The sequence below is a fragment of the Ciconia boyciana genome, chromosome 11, assembly GCF_034638445.1.
Source record: "Ciconia boyciana chromosome 11, ASM3463844v1, whole genome shotgun sequence".
NCBI lineage: Eukaryota > Metazoa > Chordata > Aves > Ciconiiformes > Ciconiidae > Ciconia > Ciconia boyciana.
In genome coordinates, this window is record NC_132944.1 from 2,174,219 (window position 1) to 2,190,517 (window position 16,299).

A 16,299-nucleotide genomic window follows, 5' to 3' on the forward strand; every position below is an offset into this window, starting at 1 on the left:
TTGCTTCTAATTTTTTAAGTGAAAGACACTGAAATATAGCTCACTATAAGAGGTTAGCCATGCTTTTTTGTATTTGTTTTCAGTTTACTCAAGAAAACTCACAAAACATAGATCATTGATTAGGCCAGACTTCTGATCTCCTAAGTAATTTTGTTGTCCCCGTTTTCTCTTTCTTTCAGGAAAAAAGTGCGTTTGGATTGGAATACAGATGCTGCCTCCTTGATTGGAGAGGAACTGCAAGTGGACTTTCTTGATCATGTTCCACTCACTACGCACAATTTTGTAAGCTTTTCCTCTTCTGTATTTTGATGTAAATTGTATCATTTGAACCACATACTCAGTGAAAGAATGTTTTAGGCGTTATGTACCTTTTGGCTTTCTAAGCCCAGGGCGGGATTTCAGAAGTGATGATTTGATTCCTTCACCCCTACTCCCCACAAATTAGATTGGCTAAATATCAATTTGCAATGAAATGCCAGAATTCTGTTTATGTTTAGTGATTCCTTAGTGTCAGAGACTTTAAAAGCTCACATTACGCATCTTCTTCAAAGGTTTGATGATTGCCATTTTTATTTTATATAAATATATATTTCTGTAACTGTCATATTAAGATATCATGTCTTTAAAGTCCAGAACTGGGAGATAACTTGCATTTTCAGTCTCTGGCTCATCAGTCAAAAAAGTCTGGATAACTTTGGCAGCTTCACTGGACTGTTGGTAATTGTACTGAATGTACAGGGTTGCTGTTAATTCTGCAAGGTCATAACGTTGTTTTGTGAGCTAATGCTGCCTTGTAATTTGACAGAGTGTTTTTTGGGGGGTGAAAGACTTTAGATTTGTAGTTCCTCCTCAGTACTGGAGTATTTGCTTAGTATAGAGCAAATGAATAGAGCTGTTTCTTTGTTTTCTTTTAACAAAGAGATAATGCCTAACTCTAACGGTTTTACCTTGCATTATTTTGTTCTTCCTGGGAAGGAACTCTACTCCTATATTCTAGCCTTTCTGTTGTTTTGTCCCAGAAATATATTGTGCCAAGTGGCAAAACCGAAGGGTTATCATTTACATCCATTAGAAAGGTTAGGACTGATTTACAAAAACTGAAAGTAGCTTCTACTTTACATTTTTAGAAAACTACAAATAAAATTGTCTGTAGTTCATCACCAGAAAACTAATATTTTTCTTCAGATCTGGAAGAAGCTTAAAGCTCGAGCCTTCCTCCACAGTATGCTCCGGAGGAAGAAACCCTTTGGTTCATTTTAATCTTTTTTCGTATTCAGAAGCTTTGAAAAAATGTTAGATGCCATTTAAAGAAGTAGAATTTCCTTAAACTATTTTATTTACTGAGGAATTTATTTCTTATGCAAGGGGTATTGGTTAGTCATAAACACACAACAAGCATTTTGACTAATAAAAATAATGAGGTGGTTCTTACGATCTGATTCTCCTTCACCTCCTTGGTGATACTAAAACAAAAAAAACAATTCTTGGCCCACCCAACTCTGTCACCTTACTGAGCACAAAATAGTGCTTTAGAATTTGACAGAACACTTTTCCTTTTTTTGCCTTTTTTTTTTTTTTTAAATAATCAGGCAAACAAAGCCCTAAATGTTTGTAAGGTTTCCAGCCAAACTGAAAATGTATGCAAGAATACTCAAGTGTGGCTTTAAGTTCAGTAGCACTTTGGGGGCACTGATAACATTTTAACGTGGTATGTTTTTATGTCAGGCTCTGAAGATGTTCATATCAGTTAATGAAGAGAAGCTTGGATTAATTATTTAATGTGTTTTCTAGGCTCGGAAGACATTTCTAAAGCTTGCTTTCTGTGACATCTGCCAGAAGTTCCTGCTAAATGGGTTTCGGTGTCAGACATGTGGTTATAAATTCCACGAACATTGCAGCACAAAAGTTCCAACTATGTGTGTCGACTGGAGCAATATCAGGCAACTCTTGTAAGGACTGTTCCTTTTCAATAGCAACAGTAATTCTCTGTGACAGACAAGGATTGTTTTTTTTAATCTCTTATCATAGAGATAAATTTGGATTGTTGGGAAGTTGTAGTCACTTTCATCACTATACAGAACTTGTGTATTGATTTCATAAAACAGCCAGCAATGATTGTCTATTCCCAGGTGAAGAAGGCCATTTACATTAACTGCATTTTGTTCTTGCTGTAAATGTTAATATACTGGGACAAGCAAACAAAGATCTTGAATGACCAGGCAGTTGCTATAATGCCCTCTGTTTCAACGGAGTAATAGTAATTCCTCTCGCATAACGCTTTTGTTAGAAGAAAAAAAGGTCATGATTCAGTTGTTTTTTAGCTGTTGGAAGCATGAGTGTTCAGAACTACCACAGCTTTTGACACCCTGTTGAAAATGCAGGGAATGGTGAGAAAACTGATGAAGGATAATACTTTCCTAATATTGATTAGAAAACGTTGAAAATCATTATGTTAGAAGAAGTTCTTTTATGCAAAAGTGTTAAAACCTATAATTGATTTTATGTGTCTTACTCAGTAATTTTTATGATTTTTTATAAAAATGTAATTTTAATAACTAAACTTGGTCATATAGTTATACATTTTCTTATACTGACTAGCCATTAGAGTGTAGGATGACTTGTACCACTTGGTGCTACCTGGGTTTAATAGAACTTAAAAAATTTGGTGTCGAATACCCCTTCAGAAAAATCTGAAGTCTGATGTAAAACGATGTGTATCTTAAGTTTAGAAAGAACACCTGGAAATTTTCTTTGGGAGTCTGAAGACACGGTTTTTAGTCATACCATACACAGAGGAAAAGTATTATGTAAAGCTAGGAATGTGTTCATGAAGTTAATTATGCTGGAAAGAAACAGCCCTTTAAATTTTCAGCTTTAAAGAACATTGTACAGGAGGTAGTGTAGCAGTTGAAATTGTAATTGTTTTTGTTGATATTTCAGATTGTTCCCAAATTCAAATATCAGTGACAGTGGTGTCCCTGCACTACCTCCCTTGACAATGAGACGGATGCGGGAGTCTGTCTCCCGGATACCTGTTAGGTAAGCTAGTATTACCTGTCATTTCTGTTTTGGAAAATACAGTTGTTTAAAAACAAAAAAACCAAAACACCCCCAACTCCTCAAAAATGGAACAATCTTATAGAAGGCTGGGATAAATGTGCAAGAAGGCAACACCACTTCATCATAGATAATATGTAGTGTCCTTTCTTGTTCTTAGATTCAGGCAAAACATTGATTTGGGATTTTATATTTTTAATTTTTAGTCTTAAGATTTTAAGGGAAGGTATTAAAGGTTTTCTGGAGACCTTTGTTTTCTTGCCTAAGAAAATCAAGGCTCCCTTTGGTATTTTTGTGAATGAATGTTATTTTATCTGATCAGGTAGTATACATGTAAGGATTTGTGACTCATTTTGCATGACTCGCATAAATAAACTAAAATAACATTCTAATGTTATGATGACAGATAAGAGTTTTAAAGAGAGAACAGTGGAAACTAAAAATATGTTCCTCTTAAAGAAAATTCTGAGACCTAAAGAGAATGTTCCTGTAGTTTTAAATGCTAGAATAACAATTGCTTTCCTTTCAAAGGGGCCTGTCTTCTGATCCTAATTTGTGCCTGTATTCTTTTCCTTGAAATTCTAGAGGCTGAAGAGGGCAGGCCATCTTTTGTTTTTTCTACATCCCTTTGAAAAATCTTGGCCTATTCAGGAATGAGGCACAGAGCACATAGCTGACTTGCAAATGGTTCTATGTATTTATTTATTTATTTATTTATTTTAGTGGGATCTGCATCAGGAATTGATCTTATGTTCTCTTTGCCATCTTATTCACTGTCCAGTGTTGTTGAACAATGACTCATTAACTTGATAGTTTTTTAAGCTTTTTGTGAAGGCTGGCTGATTTCAGTTAAGATACTTGTGTGATTTGGGATAAATAAGGTTTGAGTGACCTTAACTGTGATTTATAACTCTTTGTTGAACTGGATTTTAGTGTTGGCCTCCTTTTAACTGGTATTGGGTTTCATGACTTCCTTGCTGGCTGTTCTGTGTGAACCATTGAACAGTCTTGCAGACCTTTACAAATTCAGGGCTTAGCAGTAAAAGTAGCTCCTAAGCTATGTATTTAACAGGCTTGAATTGAGCAGTATGGTTAAATTTCACAGACCTGAATTAATCCAGCAGAGATAGTATTTTATCAGTATATTAAATGTGATTTGATGGGGATTGAGGTGAACTGTGGCAAAATTTATAATGGCAGAAACAGACTTATGTTAAACACACTAGATAAGTATGTGAGCTGACAAGACCTTCAAGTTTTTTCATTTATTTCCTAAGATAAACTGGGAATGATTCAGCTGACTGAATAGTTTAGTTAGCCTGTAAGTCCCAACTTTTTCTCTGTTTGGAATTCTGTGTATATTGCTTTTGGGCAGGTTACACAGAACAGTATTTTTCAATTGCTGGAGGGGAGAAAATAACCACAACTTTCCCTTTCTTTGTCTGTCTTTCTCAGTTCCCAGCACAGGTATTCTACACCTCATGCCTTCACATTCAACACATCAAATCCTTCCTCTGAGGGCTCCCTCTCCCAAAGACAGCGATCTACATCCACACCAAATGTCCATATGGTTAGCACTACAATGCCTGTAGACAGCCGGATAATTGAGGTAATATTGGTAGGGAGGGAATAGCATACAGTTAAACTAAAATTGTGACTGGCCATCTGATAGTCACTGGTTGGGTTTTCTTCTTTGCTTTCTGTCATTTGCTTACTGTTTGCCTTAGTTGGCTGAGTGATAAAAAATATAGGTGACACATTCGCATAGAAAGTTAATAGTTCATTCTTGCAGTCTTTATCAACTTTGCTGAAGTTCTAGGTAGATTTTGGTGTCTGTAAAGATGTGGGGGAGCTTAACAATCAAGTTTCACAGATCTGAAAAGAAAATAAGCTCAGTTTTGCTGCAGAAATACTTATTAGGCATGTCTAAAAATGTTCTTTCAAACTTACAAATCTGGATTTGTTGGGGGGCTGGTGTTTATTTTAAATCAGACTACACATACTGTAAGTCTGGATGTAGTTCTCAGAGTTAGAATACTCAAGTCAAAGCTTACTGGCAATATGTTTTGTGTTACACCTGTACGAAATTAACAGCAATTCTGGGCTTGTGTGCTAAAGCCATCTGTATCTGAGAATATTTCTGCTGTTAATATTTCCAAAAGGTGCTTTCAAGCACCTTTTTCTCTTCCCTGCTCCCCCCCCCCCGACCTTAGACTGCCAGTAGTGAGAGACAGTTCTTTGAAGTCAGGCCTAAAGTATTTGTTTTCTTTGGTTCTGTGATAACCTTAACAAAATAAGGGAGTGGTGTGCAGGAAAGGCTTGCAGAAAGAAAGGGCTGAACTGCAGAACTTCAGAGAGAGCACTGTTTGTTGGGTTTTTGCTCTGGAATAGTTTAAAAACTCTTTGGGCCAAGCAAAAGCTATTGACTACCAAGTTCACTTGCATCTTCAGCTGGTAGTTTATAGGCTTCTGTGAAGTGTGAAGACTCTCTGAAATGGGCCAGAGATGTCCTCTGGACCTTTGGTGGAACTGAAGAAAAGTGCACTGCAGCCCCATGAAGCTTTTTTGGTTAGAAGCTTTGTGTCAGCTGGGTTTTATGGGAAAAGGTACCTTCCCTTTCTCTTCGGTTTTCTTAGGCTTACAGCCTTTTTTACTGCTTCAGAAGCCTGGCTGACCATCTTTTATGGCACAAAAAATAATGAAGCACTCAAGAAAGAGTATATGAATTATGGAACTTTGTAGTGTGATGAGCCTTCAAGGAGACATTGCTTTCTTTATCCCTTATGCATAGCAGTAAAGACAGAAATGCTTTCTATTCTGGCTCTTCATAATATCATAGGGACGGAATTAAAATAGCTGTCATGTCTTAAAGGCAATAGCTGCTTTTCCAAAAGCCTTTAAAAAAAGAAAAATTAAAAAAAAAAAAACCAACACCACAAAAAAAGATATTAGAGACCTCCTAGTATGACATGAGAAAGACCACCTTAATAAACTGGTTTACCAAAGGAGGGATACTAGTGAACTTTTGGGTTTGAACAGGAATACTTAAAAGTTTTACTGTGCTTAATTATCATATATCAAACAAATTAGATTACTTTTTCTTTCACTTATCCTAACATTTAATTTTAAATTTTTTTTTTCTATACTTCCTCTGTTCTTTTCTTTTATCTCTTACCGTGTTGGCCTAGAATAACAGCCTGAATGCTTCTCCCAGTTCCTGGTGCAGACGATTTTGTTTGAGGGGAAGAGTAGGTATTTTCTTGGTGCCTTTTGTTTTCTTGTGATTAACAGGATTGCTATAACTTGTAAGCCATGGCAGTGTCCACATGAAATGTTTAATCTGGAGCTGATTTGATGAAAATCTTTATAGCATGTTTATACTTAAATATTGAGGATGCTAATTGGAAGAGGCAAATTGATAGAAGAGCTTAATTTTTAGCTTAGCTGGATGAATCCATACTACTATGAAATTTGGTGTGAATTTGAATAGGCTTGGACTAGAGATGCATTTGGTCACACAGTTTTTAAAGCAAACCCTTCTCAATCACATCTATTGTGTGGCTTTTTTTCTCTGGAAACTATTTTGTTGAATATAACTGTACAAAACCCTTAGATTAAGAACATGATGTACTATTTTTGTTTCGCGTCAAAGCAAAGGTGACAGACTACAGCACTGTGTATGGTATTATTTGTGTTGTAAGAACAACTCTAAAGAACACTGGTTTTGGTTCATTTGCTGTAGGATTCATAAGCAAAAAAGAAAATATTCACATCACATCAGGGTTGAAGCTCAAAAAAAACCTTTTTTCTTAAATAAGAATTATGTATACATAAGTATGAGAACAATTTTAAATTAGTTATCCTTTGCCAGGTTACTTGAAAGCAGTTCCATTCTCAGGCTGATGTACAAAAACCATCACTTGTTATTAATTTGGGTTCTTAAAGATTTTTACTGTCCTCAAAATGGACAAACGTAGTAACTTGCAAGAGTTCTTCATTGGTAGTTTATGCAGATTTTAATCCACTCGGGCGTAGACTAGAGGTACTCTGCAAGAATACTCTATATAGAGTCAAGCCTGGGAGAATGCAACTAACTAGCTAAAATGATGTATTTGATAAATGAATCTTTACTAAGGATAACCTGAGTTTAATTTGAAAACTGTATGGTGGAATGTAGGCTTGTTCTGTCCTCCTATGAAATCTTACATTTGTTATTCTACTAATTAGTTAGAAAGTTTGAATTGACTTCTATTAACTTTGACAGTGTTTAACATTTCTGTAGTGCATGTTCTTGCTTTGTACTTATACAGTACCTGGATATTTTACCTTTCCTGTATGTACTTTGGGATAATACATAGCAGGTGAGAAGTTGTAAAGTCATGTTTGTCAGAGCTTAGTTTATCTTGTGCATGGCTGTAGAATTGTGTTGTAAAGTGCCTGTGGCATGAGGTGAGAGTTGTCGCACTGTACCAACTAGTGAACTGTGTAAGAACATGCTTTTCAGATATCACCAAACTTTAATATGTGGAAAAATGTTTTGAAAGTTAGCTGTTTTTCTATTAGGGCACTAGACTTTTTTGGGTTGAAATAGTACAGCAGAGATATTTCAAATGTATATTGACTTGGAATATTTTAGGGGCTTTTAAAAGTTTTCCTACTTGTAACCCAAAACCTTTTTGAGAACTTGCCCTCTAGAGATACAGGACTATCACAGGAGCTATGTCCAGATCTGAAATACAAGCATGTACAAAAATCCAGTGGTGGGAATGCAGACACTATTTCTGGTGTTTCTTCTTGTTCTGTGTCTTCCGCGCCCCCGCCCCCGCCCCCCCCCGTCATAGTAATAACTGTTAATATGCTGTGAATATTTTTAATGTTTTGTAAGAATTCACAAATTGCATGTTTTTTAGCATATGGGATTCTTGTAACTAGAAAATAACCAAGCTGTCATCTTTTGGAGGGTGTTGGTCAATACTCTACCACACTTGACCAAAACTGTCAGGAATTATTTCAACGCTATTCCTGTTTGTCCTTTATATGTTCTCATATATTTATTAACTTTATCTCCTCTGTTTTAGGATGCAATTCGAAGCCATAGTGAATCAGGTATGGTTTCCAAAAAAAAAAAAAAAACCAAACCACCCAAACAAAAACAATCATATAATATTATTTTGTGTTTATTTTCTGGCTCATAAATTTTTTTGTGTTTCTTTTTATATTTAAGCTTCACCCTCTGCTCTGTCTGGAAGTCCTAACAATATGAGCCCCACTGGCTGGTCTCAGCCCAAAACCCCAGTCCCAGCCCAAAGAGAGAGAGCCCCTGGATCCAATACACAAGAAAAAAACAAAATTGTAAGTATGGTAATATTTGATTTTTAATTTTTTTTTCTAAAATATATTGAACTAGGCTGGGAGTAATCATGTGTTGGGATAAATTTCTGTACTTAAAAGGCTATACAAGCTGATGGTAATCTTGAATTGCTCTGCACTGTGTGTATATAATAGCAATATAATTTTGACTAACTTGGGAAAGATAGTACTATTGCCTTGTGTTATAAATACCCAGAACAAAGTGGTTTGGATTGAAATTTAATTTCAGACGGTATTGTGAAAATATTTTTCAGTACAGATTCAAGGATTACCTTTGTAAATCTTTAGAGGCTACATCTTTTTCATTCTTTTAAAATGTATTTAAAGTTAGCCTTGTTATCACTATTTGCACTGTATTGCCATAGCTTCCATAGAAAATGGATATTGATAATGCCATCATTTTCATAGTAAAGTTAGTCAAAATGTCTTGGGGGGGGTAGGGAATAGAATTAACAAAATGCAAGTTTTCCCTCAAAGGCTTGATTTAAACTTGGTGGTGGTGGTGGGGGAAAAGTTAGAGTAATAATGAATAATATCTCAAATTTTTTGAAGGCTTACAAGATTTAAAAATGAAAGTACAGTTGCTTAGTGGGACTCACAGTTGTTAATCACTTAAACATTTGAGAATTCTGCTCTCATCTTTTTGGTTTATTCCTTTTAAATATATAAATGAGTTCCTGAATTTTAGTATTGTAATTTTGAAAAAGTCAGTAAGTTTCTTAAGTATTTCAGATGTCTTTAAATAGTTGCTTATAAAGTATTTGTTCCTCTTAAGATCTAAGATCAGGGTTTAAGTTTCTAGGCAGAACTTAATGACAGCTTCTTAAGCAGTTAAAGCCATCCAAGAAAATGTTTTGTCTTTTGGGTTTTTTTTGTTTTGTTTTTGGTAAAAAACCCCACCACCCCTCACAAATTGAGGAGAAAAGCTGAGGAGAAAAACAAAAGTCCAAAACGCAGGACAAAACCCTCAGGGTTTCAGTGCATCTTAAACTTGTAGGAAGGAATTTATTTCATTCTTGGTGTGTATATATAATATATTTGATTAAATACTTAGAGGAAGGCTATGTCAATTTTTGTTCCAGAGGCCTCGTGGACAGAGAGATTCCAGTTATTACTGGGAAATAGAAGCAAGTGAAGTCATGCTTTCTACCAGAATAGGGTCAGGTTCTTTTGGAACTGTTTACAAAGGCAAATGGCATGGTAAGTTCTTGACAAGTGTTACTGTCTTCTCTAAATTTTGATAATGTAGGACAGCAGTCCAGAAAAAGGTAAAATTGTTTTAATGGTGCTGTGTGCTTATCTACCACTAAAGGTACTAGGTGAGAAATATTAATTTCCTAATATTAACAGTGGGGAAATTAAGGCAAAGAACAGACATCAAAATCTGAGTCTCACAACTACCATCTACATGTTTGCTGTATTGGAGCTAACATTGTTTTCTTTATTACCATGTTCTGCAACAGCTTGTTTTCTGAGCAGATTTCACTTTCCATTAGCAGGACTGAAATATCAGAATTAGCTGGGAAATTTCACAGCTTGATGTTAAATTTACCTTTTTTTTTTTTTAATACCTCAGTGGCTTAATTAGCATAGTTATATTCAAGGTGACAGGGAAAGGTTATAAGGATAAATTGCTTTTACTGTGGAGTTTTTCTAAAGAAAAAATGGTTGATGTGAGAGTTTATGATATAAAGTTAGCTGGAATACTTTGAAAAGAGGCACACTGCAGAACTACAGAATTAGGTTCCAAATTCAGGACTTGTGATTTAAAAAGAAACACACACAAAACCCCTCCAGGCCCTAATTTAAATAGCATTATTGTCATAAAATAAGCTGAAAAAAAAATATCTGGAAACTTATCATCCACCCTCTATTTTTAAAGCATACATACCTGTATGTCTTAAAGCCAAAATGTTGTCAACATCCATGGAAGGACTATTCTTATGCTAAAAGTAATATTCATGAACAGTTAAACTGATTTTCGTTATATAAGTGAAATAGAACACAGAAATTAAGAGGAAAGATAGGTTAAGTAAGATTTCCTAAACAAGGTAATAAATGTGAATTTCTTGTTAATATACTTAAATTTCATGTTAATAAATACTCTTCATGTATCAAGAACTCTGGTTCTTCCTATGTTAAACAGAAATACCTTGAGATACATATTTACAAAGAACTTTCAGTTGTGTGCACAAGATGGCTGTATAGCTGTCACCTAACTTGATATCGATAAGATTCAATATCTTATTTATGGTAACTGTTTATAGTTCTCCTGATTTCTCAGGAAAGTCGTAGTTAAATTACTAAAATATTTTTTTTGTAACCGTCATTTGCACTGTGGCCTTAAAGGATTTAAAGGGGTTTATATTTCTTGCAAGTCTTTTCTGGTTAGAATTGAAGAAACTGGGAGTTCACAGTGCACAAATTAGTGAAACTGCAGACTTTTTTGTAGTAACCTAGTCTAACAGTACAAATGCAGCAATAAAAATGTCTTGGTGAAGCTAAATGAAGTTAATTGAAGTGGGCAGATTGCTGCAACCTTAAGTAAAATTTCTATATTAAGTTAGAGGTATTGGGTTTCCTGACATGCCCAACTATGAAGGGCTGTTTGCAATGAACCTTTGGAGAGCACCAGCGGAAGATTGCATACAACTTATATGCAAACCGTATTAGGTTTCCAATAAGCTTCCCTCATTCAGTCTTCCAAAATAAAAATGTGTCAAGGACAGTCTTGCTGTGAGGAGTGCGTGTCTCATTGAACAGGTATCTTGCACTTCCATATTTTTCCAGATTGTTCTGATGGTTAAGTACTAATTTTCGTATTTGCACCACTTCTGTTACAGACCCCATTTGGATCCTGTAGTGTCCTGTAGCATGCTTCTAAATTTAAAAGGCGGAAAGAGAACCAAGGCAGTTTAAATGGGTTGGAAGACTACCTATCATAAACACTCACATTTCCCCTTTGACCCTGGTAATCAGTTCTAGGGTTTTGGTGGTTGGGGGGTGGCGGAAGCTGATTTGTCTTCAGATTGCTGCTAAACAAAACAAGTGCTATTGTGTATTTGTTTCTGTAGAGAAAACTGCTTGGGAGATGCCATCAAGCCTAAAAAAAGTGTGGCACCTGATTCAGTAAGAACAGTGTAAGGTTAAAAACATCTTTTCATCTGTGGAGCAAGGATCATAATGGAGAATATATTGAAAAATAATCTGAAAACATTTGGCCTGTAATCAGTGGATGCTGCATCCTTGCCTTGTCTTGGCATAGCTCATAGCAATATACTTGCAGGTATTGGTAGACCTTCTATTGGTCTTGCATTGTACATCAACAGGAGTTGTGGTAGGAATTGGCTACTTCAAAGCCTGTGATTTTGGTAGTCACATGAAAGTGTAATCTTTCTACCAGTTATGTTCTCCTGTTCTGGTCTGCAAGCAGAGAGATCTGTAAGTTATAGAACATTATGCGTGCTGCAAATGCGAGATGGTTCTCTTTATGAAGATGCTAGGGGATGAAATAGGGAGTATATTGCATTTACTGAAGAGAAAGGAAGATGATATAAATGTATAATAGCGTGTTCAATATTTGTGCATCCTTGTGACTTCTAATTATACAGCAAATTAAGCAACTGGTAACTACAGTGGAAGACACTGCAGTTCACTCAGGGTACTCTAAAACTTTCAAGTACCAGTTTGCATATCCTTCTCATACTTTGTTGGTAACGTTTTTTTAATTGAGTGGTTAGTATTCCTAATGTATTCAGTTGATCATTATATTCTAGAGACGTGCTACCATATTTTTCAAATATATCTTGGAAAAGAGACCATACTAAGAAGAAAATAATTAATGATTGTGGTAGCAGAGAAATCTGTCACTCTAGGGATTTTTTTAATGTAGGGGATGATTCTCTAATGCTAAGTGGCAGCAGCCTTTAAACCATGGGGTAAGCCTATGTCTCAAATCTTTTTACTGCATGTGGACTAAAATTGAAGTTTTAGTTTTCCTAGTTGCTTTTACCTTTCTGTGACAGTGTCAAGGCAAGTTTATCCCCCTCTTGAATTCTAAAATGCTGTCCACCCATAGTTAAAATGAACATGATGTTTACTACTTTTGCTGAGGAATTGGTGGGACTTGCTGTTAGTGCTTTTACTTTTGTTAGAACGGTCGGCTTCATTCTACTATTGTACCTTTTTTGAATCGGTTCAATTTTACTGTTTTCTGGATGTACACTGTAAAGGTTTTTACAACTTTATTCTCTGGAAACAGTCTCTAAACAGATAGCACTGAATCATCATATATTCCTTTCTGTATTACCCTTTAACAGATACTGAAATTTAAAGCAAGCAGTGGCACCGAAAGCAATTCAAATGAAGCTTTTAAGTAAATTTTATAATGTATCGGCTTAAAGAACAGTAAAATATTCTGCTTACTGTAGTCCCCAAATTTGTTATTGAAATATTAAAATCAGTTATCTCATTCATGATTTTTCTGCTGTTCCTGAATAGAAAATTTATCCCTCCCATTCCTGAAATTTAGCAGTATTTAAATCTAGGAAGTTTGGTTTTTAAATAAAGTTTATATTTAAAAAGAATGTGTGTGTATATATACATATATATGTATATATAAAAACTTTTAATATATCAACTTAATTATATAAAAATACAAAGGTGTAAATATATATGTGTGCTAAAGCTGGATAGAAAATGGAAAGTGATGAAACTTTGGATACTGTTTGGAAGCTGAGAGACTGATGTGACCGTGCTTGAAATAATGTGCTGAGAATGCACCTACACTAGAATACCTTCCTTCTCAACAACTGTTTGAGATTTTAGTAGCTTCGTATCCTGCAAAAAGCATACATGTAGTTCTAGCCAGTCACAGCTGTTAAAAAATAGAAGGGAAGCATGTGAACAATTAATGACTTTTTCCATTAAACTGAAATTCAGGTAAATGAATTGCTTGATACAACAGAAGTTATATGTCTGCAGGAAAATCTTAACCTAGAGGTGTACCGTGCACAGTACTGTGCACAAATAAGGAATTTTAAGTATACTGTATGTTAATGTTATTTTGGGGAAAAAAAAAAAAGCTGCATTTTTAGTTACTTTTATGGTAAATGTATTTTCAGGGGATGTAGCAGTGAAGATACTAAAGGTTGTAGATCCAACCCCAGAACAGTTCCAGGCTTTCAGAAATGAAGTGGCTGTATTAAGGTGAGTTGGTAGTTTCATTGCTAAATTCTGTTATTCCAAGGCACTGTATTTGACTACCTCTCCTTTAAGCTGTCTTGCCCAATATTCTATGTTTGATAGACACAAAAAGCAGATCTCCAGAGAAGACGAATAAAAAAGAGAGCATATAGTGATACTTCTGAATATTGTTGTGGAGCTGTGAGACAGCAATCATAATTCAGAGTATTTCAGTGGTTCTTTACTGTTTCTGAAAGTCATCTTTTCAGATAAATCATACTAACATCCGTAACTGTTCAGGTCACATTTGGCCTGCAGTAAAAGGTGAGGATTAATAAATTCTGCCATAATTCTCATCACTGGACAGCGTACTTGAACTGTACCTTTTAAAATTGCAGCATAATTACTTTTTTTTTAAAATGTATGCTCTGATCTACATAACTGTTTTCTGCTTTCAAATACTGTTTTTGTAGTGTCCAGTTAACTGTCTGTAATGTTAATCCTGGAACTGAACCAGTTAGAGTACATAAGAACTATCTTCTCATCTGTTAATTCCTTCACAGTTTATAATGACCCTTTAGTTTCCTGTTGGATTTAGTCTTCTATCTAAAGTTGTCACTTTTTCACAACTTTCAGGGTGATTTCTGTTATTCCAATAACTTCTTCTACTACCACTTGCAAGCATGAATGTTGGTTACTAATTTCAAAACCCTTGAATTTTCATGACATCTTTTTCTTAAAGGTTGATTTTAAATAACTTCCTTGGAACTAAAAGGAAGTATTTTAACTAAAAAGCAGAAAATAAGCTGATTTTATTTAAAATTTATAAATTGGCAACTGTAGCATATTTTTATTATTTTTAAAAACAAACTTTACACGCACATCCACTTAGCAAAAATTTTGCAGGAAGCTTATGTTTTTGGACTCAAAAGCTGAAATATGTTCCTCCAGCCAGGGATGCATTTTTAAAAGAACTTGAAAACGTTTTTCATAACGGTAATAATTTTTCTCTCTGCTACTTTCTATTAGGAAGACTCGGCATGTTAATATTTTGCTCTTTATGGGCTACATGACTAAAGATAACCTGGCCATTGTTACACAGTGGTGTGAAGGAAGCAGTCTGTATAAACACCTGCATGTTCAAGAGACCAAGTTCCAAATGTTCCAGCTCATCGATATTGCTCGGCAGACAGCACAGGGAATGGAGTGAGTAGGATAAACAGTGCTGGTTATTTTTGTTCTTGGAATGGTGTTTCCCTTCTCCTCCCCAAACCCTAATACGTGGAGTTACTGCGCTAAAATAGTAACGGGTCAAAATGGTATACCAAGTAAAGATTTTGCGCAGCCTTAATTCAGCACTGTTGTATGCATTCTTACTTTCATTTAGTATTTCTTTTCCCACAGATTCTTGCCTTAGTTCATGTTAGACCACTAGTCACTTAACAGTCAGCTTTTCTGTATTTTATCTTCTTTTGTAGCTTGAGGTCTTGCTGTAGTGCACTAGATGAGATCCTATTCTAAACACAGAATTAACTTTTTTGTTCTTCCCTGTGTTACTTACTATAACATTGCAGTGTTTAGCAAACACTAATTTATACTCATGGTACTCCTGTGAGATGAGAGGATGGCTGTTCCTATTCTACAGCTACAGGACTTGCACATGCAGATGTATTTTGGAAGCATTCTCCAGATGTTTGAGTGGATACAGTAACCACCTCACTTCTCTTTCAGAACATGTTATAATGTTCGTAGCATAGGAGATGCTGACATTGGCTGACGCTGTTAGTGCTCATCCATTTTGTAGATCAGGACCCAGGTTTCCAGTCAGACACCCAGAAAACTAGGGACATGTATTGTGACTGCAAATGAAAGCAGTTTGTAAAAAGTAAACCTTAGCATAGCATACAAATTTCATGCATATGAGGACAGCACCCAGTTTTCTAGGGCATTATACAGTTACATAACAATGGTGCCACGCTTCCTGAGATTTATTTACTGCATTGCTTCCACTTTAATGCATAAGGCAGTAGTCGTCAGCTAGCGCCTGCTACATTTCTCTTTTCCCAAAGTAGATCATCCTGTAAATTGACTAAAGCAAGAGGTCTGTGAAATGGTTGAGTATTTAATAAACTGTCACAGTGTCTAACAGTAAATTGAAAGGCTAAGTTTATGTGAGCAGCCTTCATAATGTCACTTTTCTGCTTTTTCTTTCACAGCTATTTACATGCAAAGAATATCATCCACAGAGACATGAAATCCAATAGTATCCTTTCCTAACTTAATCATGTTTCCTTTCATGTGAGAGTGATTTGTTGTTAATATGAAGCTTTTTGGGGGGTTGAATTAGCTCTTTCAAATGTATATAACTACTAATGAGTAAGAAGTTACTTTTTAGCAAGGACTTTCATAGAACATATGTACTTTCTTACCAAACTGTTGTGATAAAGATGAAAAAAGATGTGCAACAGTTGTGCTCCAAAAGTCTTATTTTACTTAAGTGGTGTTCATGCAATTCTCTGTTATCCAAATGCTGTATTGGAGAGAAGCTGCACTCTTTACTTGACGGGAGATATGTGTGTGTGTGCATGCTGGTGTATGTGTGCACATGTGGGTTTTGTTACTGTTTCCCATATATTTTTAATACATTTAAAATGCTTTCATATGACTGGCAGAAATGAAGCCAAAAGT

The 16,299-nt window shown here is 35.4% G+C and overlaps 1 protein-coding gene across 7 annotated transcripts in view; it reads left to right on the forward strand.

Annotated features, from left to right (window-relative positions):
- RAF1 (Raf-1 proto-oncogene, serine/threonine kinase) overlaps window positions 1–16,299 on the forward strand; it is a 45,087-nt gene that overhangs the window by 21,058 nt on the left and 7,730 nt on the right. For 4 of the 7 annotated variants that reach the window (XM_072876362.1, XM_072876361.1, XM_072876363.1 and 1 more), the window contains 11 exons: window positions 180–282; window positions 1,792–1,949; window positions 2,941–3,039; window positions 4,513–4,666; window positions 6,246–6,305; window positions 8,136–8,163; window positions 8,282–8,409; window positions 9,510–9,627; window positions 13,551–13,635; window positions 14,641–14,817; window positions 15,828–15,874. In XM_072876362.1, the coding sequence (XP_072732463.1) occupies window positions 180–282; window positions 1,792–1,949; window positions 2,941–3,039; window positions 4,513–4,666; window positions 6,246–6,305; window positions 8,136–8,163; window positions 8,282–8,409; window positions 9,510–9,627; window positions 13,551–13,635; window positions 14,641–14,817; window positions 15,828–15,874 (1,157 nt within the window). The remainder of the gene's footprint in view (window positions 1–179; window positions 283–1,791; window positions 1,950–2,940; window positions 3,040–4,512; window positions 4,667–6,245; window positions 6,306–8,135; window positions 8,164–8,281; window positions 8,410–9,509; window positions 9,628–13,550; window positions 13,636–14,640; window positions 14,818–15,827; window positions 15,875–16,299) is intronic. The other 3 variants (XM_072876359.1, XM_072876358.1, XM_072876360.1) reach the window with 3 other exon arrangements.